This window comes from Rhea americana, unplaced genomic scaffold (assembly GCF_003343005.1).
Source record: "Rhea americana isolate MKP2758 unplaced genomic scaffold, rheAme1 scaffold_178, whole genome shotgun sequence".
NCBI lineage: Eukaryota > Metazoa > Chordata > Aves > Rheiformes > Rheidae > Rhea > Rhea americana.
Window position 1 is genome coordinate 1,179,584 of NW_028185905.1, and position 17,414 is coordinate 1,196,997.

The 17,414-nt window shown below is 39.3% G+C and overlaps 2 protein-coding genes across 2 annotated transcripts in view; one reads left to right on the forward strand and one right to left on the reverse strand.

The window, feature by feature from the left end:
* The window catches only part of FRMD5 (FERM domain containing 5), a 34,331-nt gene extending 32,997 nt beyond the window's left edge, over positions 1-1,334 (forward strand). The window contains exon 14 of the mRNA XM_085301581.1: positions 405-1,334. Within this exon, the coding sequence (XP_085157707.1) occupies positions 405-991 (587 nt within the window). The 3' untranslated portion in view covers positions 992-1,334. The remainder of the gene's footprint in view (positions 1-404) is intronic.
* A 3,830-nt stretch (positions 1,335-5,164) lies between these two features.
* On the reverse strand, positions 5,165-17,413 carry WDR76 (WD repeat domain 76; the record flags this gene model as incomplete). Its single annotated transcript, XM_085301582.1, has 12 exons — positions 5,165-5,569; positions 6,383-6,436; positions 7,986-8,138; positions 8,667-8,881; positions 10,293-10,445; positions 12,329-12,482; positions 12,569-12,612; positions 12,708-12,809; positions 13,591-13,711; positions 14,495-14,550; positions 16,479-16,571; positions 17,306-17,413. Coding segments are annotated over 12 exons (1,509 nt in total), but the record flags the coding sequence as incomplete, so codon positions are not given.
* Between the last annotated feature and the right edge of the window lies 1 nt (position 17,414).

Here is a 17,414-nt window from a genome sequence, read left to right on the forward strand (position 1 = left end):
CTGCCCCGGGCACTGGGGAATGCAGCTCAGGAATGTTTCTTCAGCTCGTGTCCGTGTGTGTAACGTCTTCTGTAGCGGATGAGTAGAAATCAGAGCTGCTGGTAACTGCCAGCCGTGAGCCGCTTGCTCCCGGGGTTGATCCCCGCTGGGCTGCGGCGGCGGCAGCGCCTTGGCGCGGGTTTTGCCGGGGCCGTTTCGCGGAGGAAAGCTGCGGGGTTCGGGCGCTCGCCGGGGCTGAGCGCGGCGGGAGCCGGCGCTGCTGCAGCGCTCGCTCGGGGGGGGCCGGGCAGCCCAGCGCCTCCGTACGCCCCGCGGCCCCCGGCCGGGCAGCGCGCGGCGGCCGCTCCTCCGCCCGGCCGCAATAAAGCTGTTCCTCCCCCCTTTGCTGTCGTCCCCCCGGCCAGGCCTGGAGTCGCTGCGCGACAGCGCCCACTCGACCCCGGTGCGCTCGGCCTCCCACGGAGACGCCTTCGTGCCGCAGGCGAGGAGCGGCCGCGCCGAGAGCAGCGAGCGCGTGGCCGTCATCGCGGACGAGAACTACAGCCCGGCGGACAGCGTGCTGCCCACGCCGGTGGCGGAGCACAGCCTGGAGCTGCTGCTGCTCGCCCGGCAGATCAACGGCGCCCCGTGCAGCATCGAGGAGGAGAAGGAGTCCGAAGGCAACACGCCCACCGCGGCCGAGGCGGAGGAGCCGGGCGGCGAGTTCAGGGCCTTGTGCCAGGGCGCTGCTGGCGCTGGCGGGACACAAGCGGAACAGGTGAATAAGTTTGTTTTAAGTGTCCTCCGTTTGCTCCTTGTGACAGTTGGACTCCTCTTTGTTTTGCTCCTTCTCCTGATCATCCTTACCGAGTCTGACCTTGACACTGCCTTTTTCCGTGATATTCGCCAGACCCCCGAGTTTGAACAGTTCCATTATCAATACTTTTGTCCCCTCAGGCGATGGTTTGCCTGCAAAATCCGCTCCGTGGTAAACCTGCTCATTGACACCTGAAGGCAGGAGTCTCCAAATAACTAGCCAGGTGGACTCAGAAGATACCTGCTGCCCGTTCCCAGCAAATGGGACCCCTTGTGGCACCATCGGCACATACAATAATCCTTCTTTCATGACTCAGAGTACAGTGCGACCTAGGACGTGTCTTTCCAAGACGAAGAAAGGGAYAGACTCATGCCAGATCAAACACATTTCCTTACAGACCCTCTTTCCTAGCATACTCAGCCGTTCCGTCTCCTACCTTGGAGCCCGCAGGAAAATTTAAGTTTTTAATTTTGATTTTTTTCATAGATGCGTGTAATACTTTGGAAGCATCAAATAAAGAGAGGAATTTATTTTACTATTACTACTGATTATTGTATTAGCATCAGCCAGCAGCTGAGATTCTCGAGATATTGTATTATGCAGGAGCTTCAGTAATGGTGCTACTGAGTTGTAACTTAAACACTCGTGTATTGTTACTTTATCAACTCTGCCACTGTGCACAGCGCCAGCACCGTAAAGGCACTGCTTTACAGCGATTACGCCTTGCTAACCAGAGTTTCGTAAGTGGCAATTCRTGGTTTAATTTTAACTGGAGCAGATCCGGATTCATTTAGTCCCGTGCGAGCTGGTGTTGGCACACACGACAGGCGCGAAGTAGAGCCGTGGTGGTGTAAGTCTATTCCTTCACGTAGCGTAGGAAAGTGACCGTGACGATTTAGCCTACTCTACAAACTCAGCCTTTTGCGACTTTTTCTAAACCTTGACCGTCTAGCGCTCCCCGGTGCGGCGCTTCATCACAGAGGTGTCAGCCCCGCGCGAGCAGGGCGCCAGTCCCGCAGTCGGTAGACGAACGCACTCGACTACGGTCGACGAAGTCCGAGTGCGCAGCCACCAGTAACCACATTGGATTTATTAGACAGACATTTAGCCTCAGAAAGTTGTACTTGTTTTGTACAAAAAAAAAAGAGACTGTTTCAACGTATATTTTAACAACAAAATGCTATTTTGTTATTGAATCTAATCAAATCTTTTTTTACTTTATGGATTGGGTGAACACAGCGCGCTGTACAAAGTGATTCAAGTTGAGCAAATGGTTTGGGAATAAACATTTTTGTAGACTGGATTCCTAACATCAGATGATTAACCCACAACTAATTTTGGAATAAAGACTGGAGCTATAGTTTTATCACTTTGCTGAAGGTAAAAAGGACAGAACTACAGAAGTAGAGGTAACACTGAAAAAGAAAGAAGCCAATGGGCAACCACTAATCTATCCATCCTCAAGCAAAAATGCATAAACTAATTCATTTGACTTGCAACATGAACACTGGAATCTTTAGTTAGCTGGGAAGCATAACAATCTACTTACAAAGGGAGCAATAAAAGCTAGTTCTATTACGTTTTTATTGAGAAGTTGGACATATTTAACAAAGAAAACGAAAAACAGATGAGCAAGTTTTATTTCATCTCAGGGAGAGATTTTATGTAAGCTGGGGCCATAACTGCAGTTTTAAAAGCCTGATTTTCATGTTCTTGTCTTTGAGCACACCACCATCTCTCACCGCGCACACGTTCGAGCCTGCAGCGAAGGGCGCGAGCGTGCAGGGTGTGCGCCCGTCCTCGCCGAGGTCAGTTGTGAGTTCTGTCCCAACCTAGAGATCTGACACCTGGCAAGAGAGCACGACCAAGAAACTTGAGAGAGAGAGAATTATGGAAAGTCAGCTGGGCTTTGATAGCTTGTCACTGCAATAAATAAAGTCCACTTTAACTACTGACTGTCGGGGGAAAAAAAAAACAAGGAAAATAAAGCAGTTGTGTCTCACCGCTGAAGACCTAGCCATAGCCATCTGATTATCACAAAAGCGGAAAAGGATTTTGCATACGATTAATAACTCTCTAAAAGATAGATTATGTTATGAATGCTGCCAGGAGATGAAGGATAGATTTTTACATGATATACTGTTTTATGCAACATAGCTAAATTAACTTTTAGTGTAGTGTTCCTACCTCAGTCTGTAGTAAATGGTGTTTCTATGCAGTGAGTGATAGTCTCAAACTTGACATTTTTCATCCCAGGTTAAAGATGCAGTATTCCATTGTTTTAATCGCTAATGCTACTGGTGTAACGTCAGAACAGCACATTCAGCTCTGAATACTTTGTACATTAGACATCTTCCTTTAAAACAAAATACAATATAGGAAGTATTGACCTTGGAAAAAAAAAATCTTCTACATCAGCTTACTTTTAGAATAGCTATAAATGCCAAACCTAGTTTACCTCTGCAGTTTTCACCCAGCATTTTACCGTAAAACCATGAGAACTGATAACTTTTTTGTTGTGTTTTTCCTGTATGTTCCATGTTACGTCTTGTGTTTCACTACCTGTTTTACCTGTCTTTATATTAAAATGTTGTTTCCACAGATTCTTATATGAGAAGAAATCTCTTAATAGCATACTGCATCTTTAAGCAGTAGACGGTAAAATACCTGAAAATGTGAATTTCTTAGTTTTCATAAAAAATCTAGAAATTAACCTTTCATGTGCCAAATACTGTAAGTTACATTTTCCTTCAAAATGTACCTTTTTCTACATATTCAATATCTTAGTTAGCATAAAATCATTGGTGCCATGAAAAGTATTTTTAAATTTAAATAAATATTTAAATATCATGAAAACAAGAGTTGGTATTTTTGTCTGAGATAAATCACAAAATTTGTTGCGTACTTGTGGTGTCAATAAGTTTTTTACTTGAGAAAAACTGTACCTCAGTTCAAAACATCTATGAGGATTTTGGCCTTTTAGCATCCCACTCACTGAAGTCTCAAACATCCACAAGCACGATCTGGGAGCAAATTTCATTGCAGCAACTTGGGTCTCTACCTGCCTCTGAAAGAGTCTACCTTCAGTTACTTATAGTCTAAAATCTGCTGTACTTTACAATATGTTTAACTGAATCAAAGGGTGTTGCAGGCTTCTTTAGAAACATGCACTGCTGCTGTGACGGAAGCTGACACTGGAGAGCATGAAGATGCATCTTGCAAATTAGAAACAAACACCCATCCCGCTCTGATCTGCCCAGTCTCTTCCGCTGAGGATGCTATTAACCAGGGCCTGTATATCACAGTTAAAAAAAAAAAAAAAAAAAAAAAGTAATTTCTGCTGAAACTAACAGCAGTGGCAGAGGACTGAGAGCCTCTCACAATTCTGACTTCAGGAAATAAGGTTACGCCCATTATAAAGAAGGAACATGAGCTTCCTGCTGTAAGTGTCAGTGTGCAATTGCAAGCAGTAAGCTGATTTTACCAAAATGAGACGGATACATTTAGATTTTCTACAGCGGAATTGCTGCTTTTAAAGCAAAGGAAAACTACATTAGCTGTTGCACTTACTGCAAAACCTTGGCCTCAAAGTGACCTTACAGTGTCCGGTTCTTGCAGGACCCACTTGTCAGCACTAGAAGCACATTAAACATTGGCTTATAAAAGTGGTAGCTACCTCTAAGTATTTTATGTTTAAAAATGCATTTGTTGTCAGCGACACTGACACACGTCAATGACAAAATTTTGACTAAAAGGTCTACTGAACCTCATCATCTGGTATAACAGGGTCCTCCTCCTCACATGAGCTTACAGGTGGAGAAATGGTAGCTTAGAAGCATGTACTGTATGACGACTGGCCCAAGGCTACTTCTCCTCTTTAACGTTGTCTCTGAATATCATTAAAGTGGTTTGAATATCATTAAAGTGGTTGTGCTATGATCTTGCATACACCCTGACAATTGCTGTGTTCAACTCATAACCATATAGCTTCTTTAGCCAACATGTCTAATAGCATCAACCCACAAAGCAGCTCTGCCCATTAAGTCCAGGAAGGACTTAATGAGATATGCGACACCTTAACTGACAAGTTTTATTGAAGACATTGATACTGAATACTTACTGACCTTAAGGAAGATTATAAACATGACACACACGAACTGGTAAAGAATGAGTGCTCCAGCTTATATAATTAAGGTCATTAAAAAGAAGTATCTCATATATTCAACAAGCATCCTATAGATATTTTTTTCCTTTTCTTCTTTTTTGAAATATGGCTTATGTATTTGGGAAAAAACATTATTTTGATACAAACAATTATCACTGGCTGTAGCATTAATATCTTTTTTAATTAAAGAAGAAAAGACTAGATATAGTTTAGAAGTTTTATTTTAAAGCTTTTAAAATACACTTTTGTCCTGAGAAAATAGTTAGCTTAGAAAAGGTTTAACACAGATTAAACACATTTTATGCAAAAGTAAAAAAAAAATAAAAAAAGAAGAAGATCTGAGCAACTTTTTTCATTCTTTGAACACATGAAGGCGACCACTGGAGTTGCCACCCACTAAGATATTCTTAGTGGGATGAACAACATTAATGGAACAAACAGAACCAAGRTAATCAACATTATAAAAAGAGTGCAACAATTTTCCAGTATCCTGGAAGATTTCTATTTGTCTTGGACGTGCCATACTGCCCACCACAAAGCAGTCTTCCTGTTTAGGGTCCCATATTGCTCTGAATCTAGTTAACCAGCGTCCTGTGTTATTGTTATGTCTTCAGAAAAATAAAGAGAGAAAAAGAAAGGGATAAATATTTTTCTTGTTGAATTCAGTATTTTTTAAATTGTCATTTATGCCACATTTGCTTAAACCCATCTTTCTCATCTTCTAAACCATCAGCACTTGACAGATGGTGCTACTCAGATCCATTCAAAGYGATGCAACAAAGACATAATAAAGCAAGACGATATAGCAAAGCATACTTCAAAAAAATGATTATTTGTTGAAGTATTTACACGTGATGGTCGCATATACTAGTAAAAATAGGACCAAAAAAATGCATCAAGTGGCTTGATATACAACAGATCAAGAATTTTCAAACCTATTACTGATCTAGTTCTAGTTTGTTAGAGATCCAAACCTAACATGATTCACCCTTCTAGTGCACAAAATAGTTTTACAAACGTTAAGACTACTCAAAAACATATTTTTTACCACTAAAAAAGTAATCTTGTGATATTAAAAAAAAATGAAAAAGCAGTCTGAAACAAAACACATTTCAAAAATCACAAAATGATCTGTTCCCATTAAATGGAAGATATTAAAGCTTCCCTATACACTTTATAGACTCAAATCAGGCTACGTACAAGTTGTGCTTTACRAACAAAAGTGATTTTAGGCAACTATGAGGACAAGAGCAAGATTTCAGTGTAAGAGAGTATTGTGGCTGCTCTCATATGAACAGTCAACTACGACGTTGTCTGGAAACACAACACCATGCTTTTTATCTATCACATGTGCCACAACTACACTTGCAAAGAACTCTCATAGAGRGCTAAATCTTTGGTCCCCAGCACATTTAGCTTACCTGACAGTACTGAGAACTGCAACAGTAGATGATAAACAGCGGGTGTCATAGGTCCTTTAAAATAAAGTAGCATATTAATAAAATGCAYGTGTTTGTTAAAAGAAGGCAGACTTTTCCTCAAAAAACAGTATGCAAAAGTCAGCTYATACAAGACAACACACAATTCTGAAATACAATAAAAAGCACACAGACATCTAACTCGGATATAAGCATTCACATTCTAGATGCAATTATTAAAAGCAAATCCATTCAAAAAAGAGTATTTAACTAGAATTGAATGTYATCCTATCCAAAAGCTATTTTAAGACAAAAACAAGAATGGCTTACTAAGACATACCAAAGGTTCCTCTAGCCCAATATCTTGTCTATTTTGTCACTRCACAAAAAGAATGCCTAGGGAAGAATGCAAGAGAAGGGCAAACATACACAATAGTAAAGTCCCACCATTAAGAGTTTCCAGTGTCAGGACCTCCTGAGCCAGGTGTGAGCTCTGTTTACAGAGAAACCATCAACAGATCTCTCATTCTGAGGTCTCCTTCAGCCCCTATAAACTTTTAGGTATCCTACACCTTAAGTCAAGGAATTCAGCAAGTCAAAAGCTGCTAAGTTAAAAGCTGCTTTTTCTTTTCTCCTTTCYCTCCCCACCCTCCAAGTGAATAAATGATTCTCTGTCCATTATTCTCCATYCTGCTGAGCACAAACATTCTGGTTAACTCATATCCATTTTGTATTATTATACTCTTTCTATTTTAGCATCAAGGATTTACACTTTTCTTAACCAGAGGTACTATGGATCATAATTTTGAGAACAAATCTTCAAATGGCTACTGTAAATACACCACAGAAAAAAAGAAATGTTACACTCATGTAGAAGAACTTTTTTACTGTGTATGTGAAAAGGGAAAAAAGAAATAAAATTTCCAGACAAAACATAACACTATGACGATCATACCATATGCCCATTCTTTCCAGAATGCATGTAATTACCCTGTCTTTTAAAAATACATGCAATCTGTATAGGGCCTGATTTTCAGCTTGGCATTAACTAGGCCTCTCATTTTGTATCTACTATTCTTTGGTGCAGTTTAGGACTTTTAAACATCTATACAGCCAATATACAGAGGCAACCACTATTTACATGGTTAGAGAACCTAAACTATGGTCACAAAATGACAATGTAGAAAAAAATAGGTCTCTAAAAATACAGCTCACAGCACCAATGCAGTTTTAATCATCAAACAGCAGGAAACTTAAAAAGCATGAAAAACAGTAGGTCTTTTGTAAGTTACAACAGTCAAAAAAAATCACTTTATAAGCATTTTTATAAKCATTTTAACTGTGTTCATATTCATTAGCCATTCATTTAATTTAAGAGCACCTTAATATATTACTGTTCCCTGTTAAGTATTCTAAAGGAAAAAAGGAATTAAGAAAAAAAAATCAAAGAAAAATCATACAACATTAAAAATGTCTATACAAGAAAGTCTAATAAAAAATGATAAGGATAAAATGTTCTCAATGATGTGTACTGCAGGCAAGAGGGAAGAAAAATTCACACTAGTTGTATTTTCCATAAAGATTATTCCTTCCCACACCTTCTTACCTCAGCTTATCATCAGCACACACTGTCACTACTCTGTTTCCAGTTACAGGTGAGAAATATGCAGAAGCAACACTTTTTGTGTGTCCATCAAGAGAGCTCACCGGCTTGTTCCCATTAGATTTCAGGTATCGAACATCAAAAATACAAACATCCCTGTAACACACACCACAAAGAACACTTTGCAAGGTGACAGTCAAAGACAACATCTTGTATTTTTATTTTCTAGTTATCAAAAAACCCTCAAGAGATCAGTATAGGTTTTACAAGTTGTATTTAGAATCTGATTTCAGCAATGCATATTAACAAACTCAAMTACAAAGGCCACTGGCTCCAAAGGATGGGAGCAGTAAAAATACCACAAATCAACAACACAGCAACCCTCCCCCACCCCCGCAAGCTGTGACCTTCTGTCAAAAACTCAACAACTCCTAAGATTATTTCAAACCCATTACCAAAAGGTGAAGAGAAGTCAAAGAACAACATTTTATTTCTGACTAAAAAAAAATTGTTTTCTAAAAAGATCAGAAAGTCTTGACTATCTGCTAAGGCTGATAAATTGTCTTCCTCATCAGCAGCCGATCCTGCTCTCCAAACATGCCTTTTTTAGCCTTCTTGCAAAAACCAATGCAAATGCAAACACTTAAAGCATAGAATAACTGCAGTTTGTTCTGAAGTACATACACTGAGCCAGCAGCAAGGAAATACTGCTTATTCACTGGGTGAACATGGACTGTCCTCGTTCTTTTGAAGCCAATGTTTGCAGAAAGCTCTGAAGATGTTCCTGGAGTTCGTCTGTCCACAACAGTGACATCACCATCCCAGTGTCCTACTATTACAGTGGAGGCATTATCTTCCAAAAAATCAAAGGAAGAAAAGCTTTCTTCACTTCTGCATATCTGAGCAAAGAAAAGGTCAAAATGAAACTGACATTATGCTACTAAATACACTGTTTTTCATAACCACCAGAATACTTTACAGGATGTAAATTTCATGCTTTCACTTTTTAATATACTAAAAATACTAATGAAGACTACCTAATTTCATAGCTCCAGTCTTAGCTCTTCATTTAGGTAACCTTTCTATAAAACTTGTATGCTTTTCACAGAGGAGATAATTAACCATYCAAAACAAAGCAAATGAAAAACAACATACTCTGAACTCCAAAACTTTTASAAGATTCTAACATCTCCACATTTCAATAATCCAGTGGCTCTTATCCTTGAGTCCACACTGAACGAGGAATAATAACCATACTCCTTTCTCCAGTGCTACAGAAACCTTACACTGAGTGCACAAGTATGAATTCGACTTCCTAAAATTTGGGGCAAGGAGGTCAGATTCAACACGTCAAGTCACCTTATTCCATYGCAATTTCTCCTCAAATCAGTGATTAGCCAGAACTATAACAATGCTGCAGGAGAATTTCCATGTTTCAGCTCTTTCTAGGTGAGCAGAGACTCTCCCCATTAACAGCTTTGTTCTTTCCAATGGCAGCAATACTCCTACAGATATCACATGGCCATGTAATTTGGCATAAGGTAAGCAGAGCAGAGAAACTGCAGTTCTCTCCCAAGACCCCTCAACACACAACACACTCATGCAAGCCTTTAAAGTCTGTAAGAAACCCCTAGAACTTCCTGAATAACCAATAGCAGGTATTTTCTAAGCAGCTGGCCAGCCTGCAGACCCCTAAAAGACTACACTGTTTGCAAACAGTTCGTAAAAAAAGCTACAAATTGTAGCCTATTATATTTTCTAATGTTGGAGATCTGATCAATGCAGACGTATCTATCAAAAAATAAACAGAGCAAGCAAGCAAGCATCGAGAAGCTCCTTAATTATTCTGTCCAACTCGCAACAATCACTCACAGCAYTGGCTCACTTCGAGCCTGAGAAGAGCAAAGTCAACTCATGAGTTTTATGATAGCTTTTGGTAAGATTTTGTTCTTCAAATTGTTTGCATTTGCTATCTTTAAAAAGCATTCTTTTCAAAAAGGAAAGAGGCATATATTGCTTAAGTAAGGAGATACGAAATTAATTTCAGTATGAAATTGCAACTGCCTCTGCAGGAAGGAAATTGGGAGCGCCCAAGCTGTGACTATTGTTTATTGACTAGTAACTCTCTCCACGTTTATAATGTTTAATTAAAGTTTACTTCATGTATCCTTGTAGAAATGGAATTTTCAGCTTTCTTGTTAACAAAAAAACTGACAAATAATAATTTAGGTAAGGTGAGAAAAGGACCTCATAGGAGTACGTACTGAGAGATTTCTAAGGAATCTGCAGTATAACCAAGGGAACACGTACCTCATCAAAGACAGCTCTAGTAACATCACCACATCGTAGACTATCGTAGCTCAGAGACAGCAAGTGAGCAGGATTAAATGGAGAAAAATACATGCAGCTGACCGGATAATTATGTGGAATAAAGACATGTGCTCCTTCTTCAGTCTTACAGTTCTGAAAAACAATTGAGATTTGATGGACACAGATGCTAACCATTATGATTATTTCTCTTAATTACTACAATTTTCAAATTAAAGTCTCTATTTTGCAAGCATTCTCAGTCTACTCTGAATAACTGTAGAGAGGAACCAGTAGCGTATGTGAAGGTGCTGGGAATCAGAATAGCTAACACAGGCAGCAAGACTGCTTCTGTAGGACCAGCAGTGCAAATCAACACAGCTTGCCCAGGCTCACATCTTACAAAGGGAACTCCACCTTTGCATGAAAGAGATAACTGTCCTCACACAGACCATTCAACACACTACCACTCCCAGGCTTGGGTTTCCCTTCTGGTACCATTTTCACCACTATGCAAATACTTCAGCTCAAAAGACTAATAAGATTTTTCAATCAATTTCAGAATTCTATTTCTTAAACAGCAAAAACTGCAACTTCTTGCTGTAATCTAAGTGCAATTCTGTGTCATTACAGCCATCAATACTGTATCTGGCTATGAGCATCTGGTATCAATATTTTGCTTTTTTTTTTAAAACTGACAGAATTGTTTTCTCAGTTACATCTGAATTCCTTGCTGAAGACCAAACAGATGTACATGTCATTCATACAGAGTATCTATATACTAGAATTAGGTTACTTAGAACTCAAGCTRAATTACATTATCCAAAATTGAATGTAAATTATAAATAACCTGTATCTTCCCTTGTACTATTGATAACATTGCAGCTGTGACATTTTAAAAGAAATGGAAGAGTCCATTTTGGAACAAGTACTAATTCATTCCACAACAGTTACTCTGCTCCTAAATATGTAAAGTCCAACTCACTTCAGGAAAATAAAAAAGAGAAAGCAACGGGGAAAAAGGCAGCTTTAATGTAGCTAGCCTACCACCTGAAATGCCTTCTGAAAGCCACAAAGAGAGCTTGTAGCATTCAGAGATCTTAATCTACCAGTCACATCACAGTCCTTTGCAGGTAGTAACAGCATCTGCACAATTTGAGCTTTCTAAATTGTAAGGAACACTTTAAACTTTTTTAGAACTGAATAAAAGTCTCATAGCTAAAGTTAGCTGACCAATTTCCTGAAGCTGTCAAAGCAGAAATGACTCGAGAGAGATTCCAAAGGAGAGGTTAACAGCATTGCAAAAAATGAAAGGAAAGTTTGCATTTATGTGGAATACAAGAAACAGGTTTGGATGACAGGGGATTATAGTAGAAGACTGGGAGGAGGTTGCAAAGATGTAAGACAGGGACAAAARTTCTATTTTCAGGACTAAGACAATTCAAAAACCATGGTAAGATCATCTSCAAAGCTCCCCAAAGTTTTCAAAGCCTCAAATGCTAAGCTATTTTTCAGAARCAATATGTGTAAATATATGCAAACATACATTGGCATAATAATTTTTTTTCTGCCTTCTGAAACAACAGTGACTTTCTGAAACTATCAAAAAATCATACAAACGCAAAAAAATTCAAATACATGCACATGCATCTCCCCTCATTCTCCAAAAATTAATTACGGTATCGTTACCCAAGTACTATAACTAGGCCCTGAATCTTTCAACAGTGAATTGTAATTTTAGTGCTTGCTGATAATATWCTTTCTGCCAGTGACTTGTTTTCTTCCCTTCTCCTCCATAAAATTAAGTGCAACCTTCTCCTTCCATTAAACTAGGGCTTGCCAAGGACCAGACAAACCTCTCAAGCAACTGTAGTGAGCCTCAAATTAATAGACCCCCTGGTGTTACTTGTAAGAGTAGGAAAAGCACATAACACTATTGGAAGCCCGACAAAATGCCGTTGCAGGTTGTGCCCCATCTGTGTGTTGCCCCATCCTGCAATAAACAGCTATGCCAGGTAAAGAGCACACAAGCAACTTACAACATTCCAGAGACCAATCTGCCCAAACTTGTCTCCAGCTGCCACAAAGATGGTGCTTTCAGAAGGATGGATAGCCATAGAATATATTCGATTTTTCACAACCTTTTTAACGTTTTCTTCACTGAGGGTCATACTGTTCAGGCTGGCCTGGTATCTAGACATCATTAAGATATTAGTTATTCAAGACAAGAAAGAATGAACTAGACAGTACCTAGATTTTAGCTGTTGTTTTCAGATTACCTTTCCACGTCACATGTACACTTTTCAGTATCATTAAATTTTGCCTACAGATAGAAAGGAAAATAGATAKCTATCAGGATTAGATTACTTAGAACTCAAATTATGTTATTAAAAAATAATTAATTAAAACTAGTAATACCTCACTTATCCTTGTCCACATAGTCAAGAATTCCTCTGTCAACTTACTGTTCTCCATCTGATTTTCTGGAACCATCGACAGAGGTCCAGCTGGAACTCGAGGCTGGAATGGTATTAGTAATTTTCATAACTTAAAACAGCTAAGACTACGAATAGGGTGAATTGTTAACTTTCTACACACAAGATATTCTGAGAATACATGAYATAAAAACAAAGGTCTGTATCAAAATATCTTATAAAAAAGATTAATAGAATTTTGTTGCACACAACAGCAAAGACAAACAGCTGCTCCATAATTTTTCCTCTCCTTCCTGATACTCCACAAGCTTTATCTTCAAGAACTGTATTAAAGAGAGATACCTTTATTCTGCAGCAATGTGGAAGATTTAAATTTCCATCTCTCAGTGCAATAGAATTTTTACTTGTTGCTATGTAACTACTTCAAATAAGGCAGTAAATATTTCAAAGAAAAATAAACTGTATCAAAAGTTACAGTGAAGTAACATTAAAAGAGTAATAAAATTTGGAATTTACARCTGCTCAGAACACATGGGCTGTTGAAAAATGCATAATGTTTTACCTCAAGATCCTACAGATCATCCAAAACCATACTGTTTCATCAGTCTGAGTCGTAGAATATTGACCAACTTTCAGAGAGGACATGAGAAGCCTCCTATTTAAGATGCTTGAGGATGAAAGAATTTACCCTTTATTACTAATATTGTGTAACAATTTCCCAAATGGCTACAGGTTTTAGAAAAAGCCTAGTAATGACAAGTAGCATCAGTCAAGTTCACCAGCACTTCAAAGCACTTAACATGGCTATCCTGTTTCTATGAAGCTTTCTGTATATGCATGTCTCCTTTAACCCTTCCCCATCTTACATATTCCTCTGCTTCGGGCTTGGCAGGTGTTTCTGGCATTGGAACTCCTGATGGGTCTATTCTTTGTAAACGCATAGATCTTCGACGTACTGGTTCATCTTCTGCCTTTTTAGGCTTAGCCCTAGAAGAATTGAAACATTTCAGAATTACATACACAATTAAAATAAGCTCTCTACAGTTAAGCAGAAGACCACAAAATAGGTTCAGATACATAGTTCTAATACCTTGCCCCATATCTATAACATAAATGGTTTTGATTCACCCTATGAATGTCGTGATTAATTTCTCTTTCAATGACAGCAACAAAGAGCAAAAAATAAAGCTTTTTTTTTTACTTAGCAATAAATACACATTTTTCCCCACTTCTAATGCATCCTGCCACTGCGGCTTTTCTTCCCAGCCCTCTCCATCATATTTCTATTTATTAGTCTAGTCTTCTTTTTCTACCTTCTTTCATCATGTATACAACTCTATTCTGTACTTAAGCTTCTTCCTGCTTTGCTTGGCATTGCAAAGTCTGTTCTTCTATTCATACTAGTTATCTTTTCTCTCCTTTATCTCTTTCTTCCTTCTCCTTCTTTCCCATTCCCCTTATTATTCATTTTCATTATTTAACATTTCTTTTCCTTTAACCATTATGCAAAACAGTGTAAGAAAAAAAATGTACTTGGAATACCTTAATATACATAAAGAATAACTTCTGTAATTTGATAAAATATTTATACAGCCATTTTTTTTCCTGAAGGACAGCAGGGAAGAAACTCTACCTAGAGATCTAGCTTTTCATGAATTTACAGACCTTAAAATTATCAGTTACTCAGATATCACTTTAGAGAGGGACTTCTCGCCAGCAAAGACACAACAAAGGAACAACGATACAAATCTCATATAGAGTTATTTTTACCTTTTGGTGGTGTGAGATTGTACTTTAGATGCAATTTTGTGAAGTCTTGCAGCTGACTTGAAAAGCAGAAAAAAAACTAAGTATGTAACAAGCATAAAAGAACAGCCTGCACAAAATAAAATTATCTAAATTCTGTAATAAGCTATATTGTAATTATTTACAATATAAATAATAAAAAAGGATATTTAAATATCAAGCTGTGCTATTTCTGCTTTGCACTAGTCTTCCATGTACCAGCAAGAATTCCCTAATTTCTGTGCGCAGCGTATAGGAAAATAGCATAGCTCGTCCGGATGTTCTGTAGATGTTTTTTTTATGAAGCAAAGAAAATACTCTAAATGTTATGTACCAGATAGCGACATTTAAAGTAGAATCTGTAACTACAGAGGCCTCCACCCACAATCTTTTCTCTATTACTTTTTAAAGACATGCACTACTCAGCTCATTTAGACTCCAAGAAAGACACAGGTATGTTGCAATGTCAAAAGAATCAAATCAAAAACACTACAGACAGTCATACACTAAAACAGATAAAAACACACATTCAGCTTTTGTCCAAAACGCTGCTTCTTCACAGGCAGCTATGAAGAAAAAGCTTGAAATCTAATGTCAGTATTTGTGTGTGTACACAGACAGGAAGAGGTCTAAAATGCTACACAGGAATGTCTATGCTGCAGTCAGGAAACTTCACCAAAGTGCAGTTTAGACATATCCACCAGTAAGACCATTGCACCAACACTACTCTACCCAAAGCAACAGGAAACCTGGCACAAAATGATTTACCTGCTTCTCAGTTTTGGCAGCCCATACAGTACATGATATCATCACAACTATAATGCTTCTAATTGAATTGAGCTGAACTGAATTGAGTAATTGAGCTTTCTACAGCTCCCTTTGCTATTCTTCATCACTATGCAGTCACTGCTGTGACTGCAGTCAGATATTCCTCGTCTTTACTGTCCTCTCTTACAATAACTAGAAGAGGTATTACTTTTACTCAAGTATGAGTCTTGGTGGTAAAAAGTCTTATTGTCTCCCAGACAGGCCCAACCACGTCTTGCAGTCTAGTAATAAGCAAGTAAACATGCAGCCATTTGAGGAAGGAGTTCACTCACTGCTGCCAGAAAAGGAATATATTACGAGTTTTAAAAAACTAGGAGAGAGAAGTAGTGCAGAATTGGATCCACTAATTCAGATAACATTTAAAATTTTATTACTTTAACTTTTTAAACTCTCTCTCCAAAACAGACAGAATTACAACATATGTGTCCGACCTATGACCCAGACTGGATCTTACACGGGGGAAGGATTCTAGCTGCCCAAGTCCTGCAAGCTTCTTTCCCAAGAGCCTCTCAGGCACAGGACCATGAGCTAAACTGTCCTGACAACCTGAGACCTGTCATACGTGGTGCCTTTAAGGCTCTGTGGTCTTTCAGTTAGGCAACYAGGTAATGTGCACATGTTGAGACTAAAATGCAAGTGCTCAATCACCTGGATGGAGAATGCCAGTGCACCTGAAGAGGCAGGAATACACGTTAAAACAAGCAAGCAGGATGGTGCATGTACAGCCAGTAACATTACCCAGAACACAAACACAAGCACCATCATATGAAAGCAGATTATGTGTGTGTTTGGTTACCTAAGAGCCACCGCATCTGGTCCTACAGGGTCAGAGGCTCTGAGTGCACTCATACTAGTATGGGTTGGGTTTACAGAATATTGCATAAATGGATTTTTTCCCCTAACTTCTTATAAATCTAACTAATGATTTCCCCTCTTAAAAAAAATAATCTAGTAGCAACATAAAAAACAATGCTTTAGAGAATAATTCAGGCAGAGTAGTCCTGGTGACTTTGGAAGTTTTCATGGCTTTCCTCACTTACTTGTCTCTGTTAGGGAGGAACTGTCTGTTAGAACGATGGGTAGCTTCCTATATAGCAATTACTGAGAGAGAGTATTGACTGCAGTCAAAATGTATACAAACCTCATGCAGCTTTAGAGAGGCAAAGAATTTAGCATTTTCTGTAATGTTCTTTAGTCTTTTCCTTTCATAGGCTGATAATTGTGAAGATTCATCCTACAAAAAGGAAAACCAATTACTATAACAACAGGTAGCACGCTAGAGATGTCTCAGACTTCTGAGAAGTGAGTCTCTAAATTATGAGTGTCTGTGGTTCAATATATTCATAATCAACGACAACAAAACCAAACTGGAGTAACTGTACATCAATACTAACACCTTTGTCTACCTAACTACTAGATTGCATCACAGAAGTTATTACTAGCATAAATTATACAAAAAGGGCTAGTTCCTCAGATTTTCCTAGAACTAAAACAGACATTTAATAAAGTGAAGCTATTTGACAAAACTTTACCAGTAAGGCACATATGCTACGTAAACAGAATGCAGTCTTAGATCGATTTTATATCGTATAGCTGGTAAAGTGGATTAGACAATCTGAAGAGATAATTTTATATAAATGAGCACTGAAAAAACATTCAGCTCCTATGACTGCGCCTATTACTGATCCATAAAGAACCCTGGAAGATGGCAATCAGCACGCAACATCTGTGGTTTTGCTTCCAGGGCTTTATACGCATTTGCTCATCCCTTAGGCACCCTGGGAGGGTAAAACGCAGTCCAGCAGCGCCCAGCAGCGTAGTCTCCTGCAACTCTGCTTCCACGACCGCAACGCGGGCGCGTCCCGCGGGCTGCGGATCAGCCGCTTCCRCGGCCGCAGCCGCACGAGCGGTCGCCAGCGCGCTGCTGCTCGGGGACAGCGGGAGCGGGCGGGAGGCGCCGCTACTCACCGGGGCAGCGTCTCCCGCGTCGCTCCCGTCGCTGTCCACATCCCCCAGGCCCTCCGGGCCGGCGGGGCTCGGCGGCCCCAGGCAGAGCCTCTTGCCCGCGCCGCCGCCC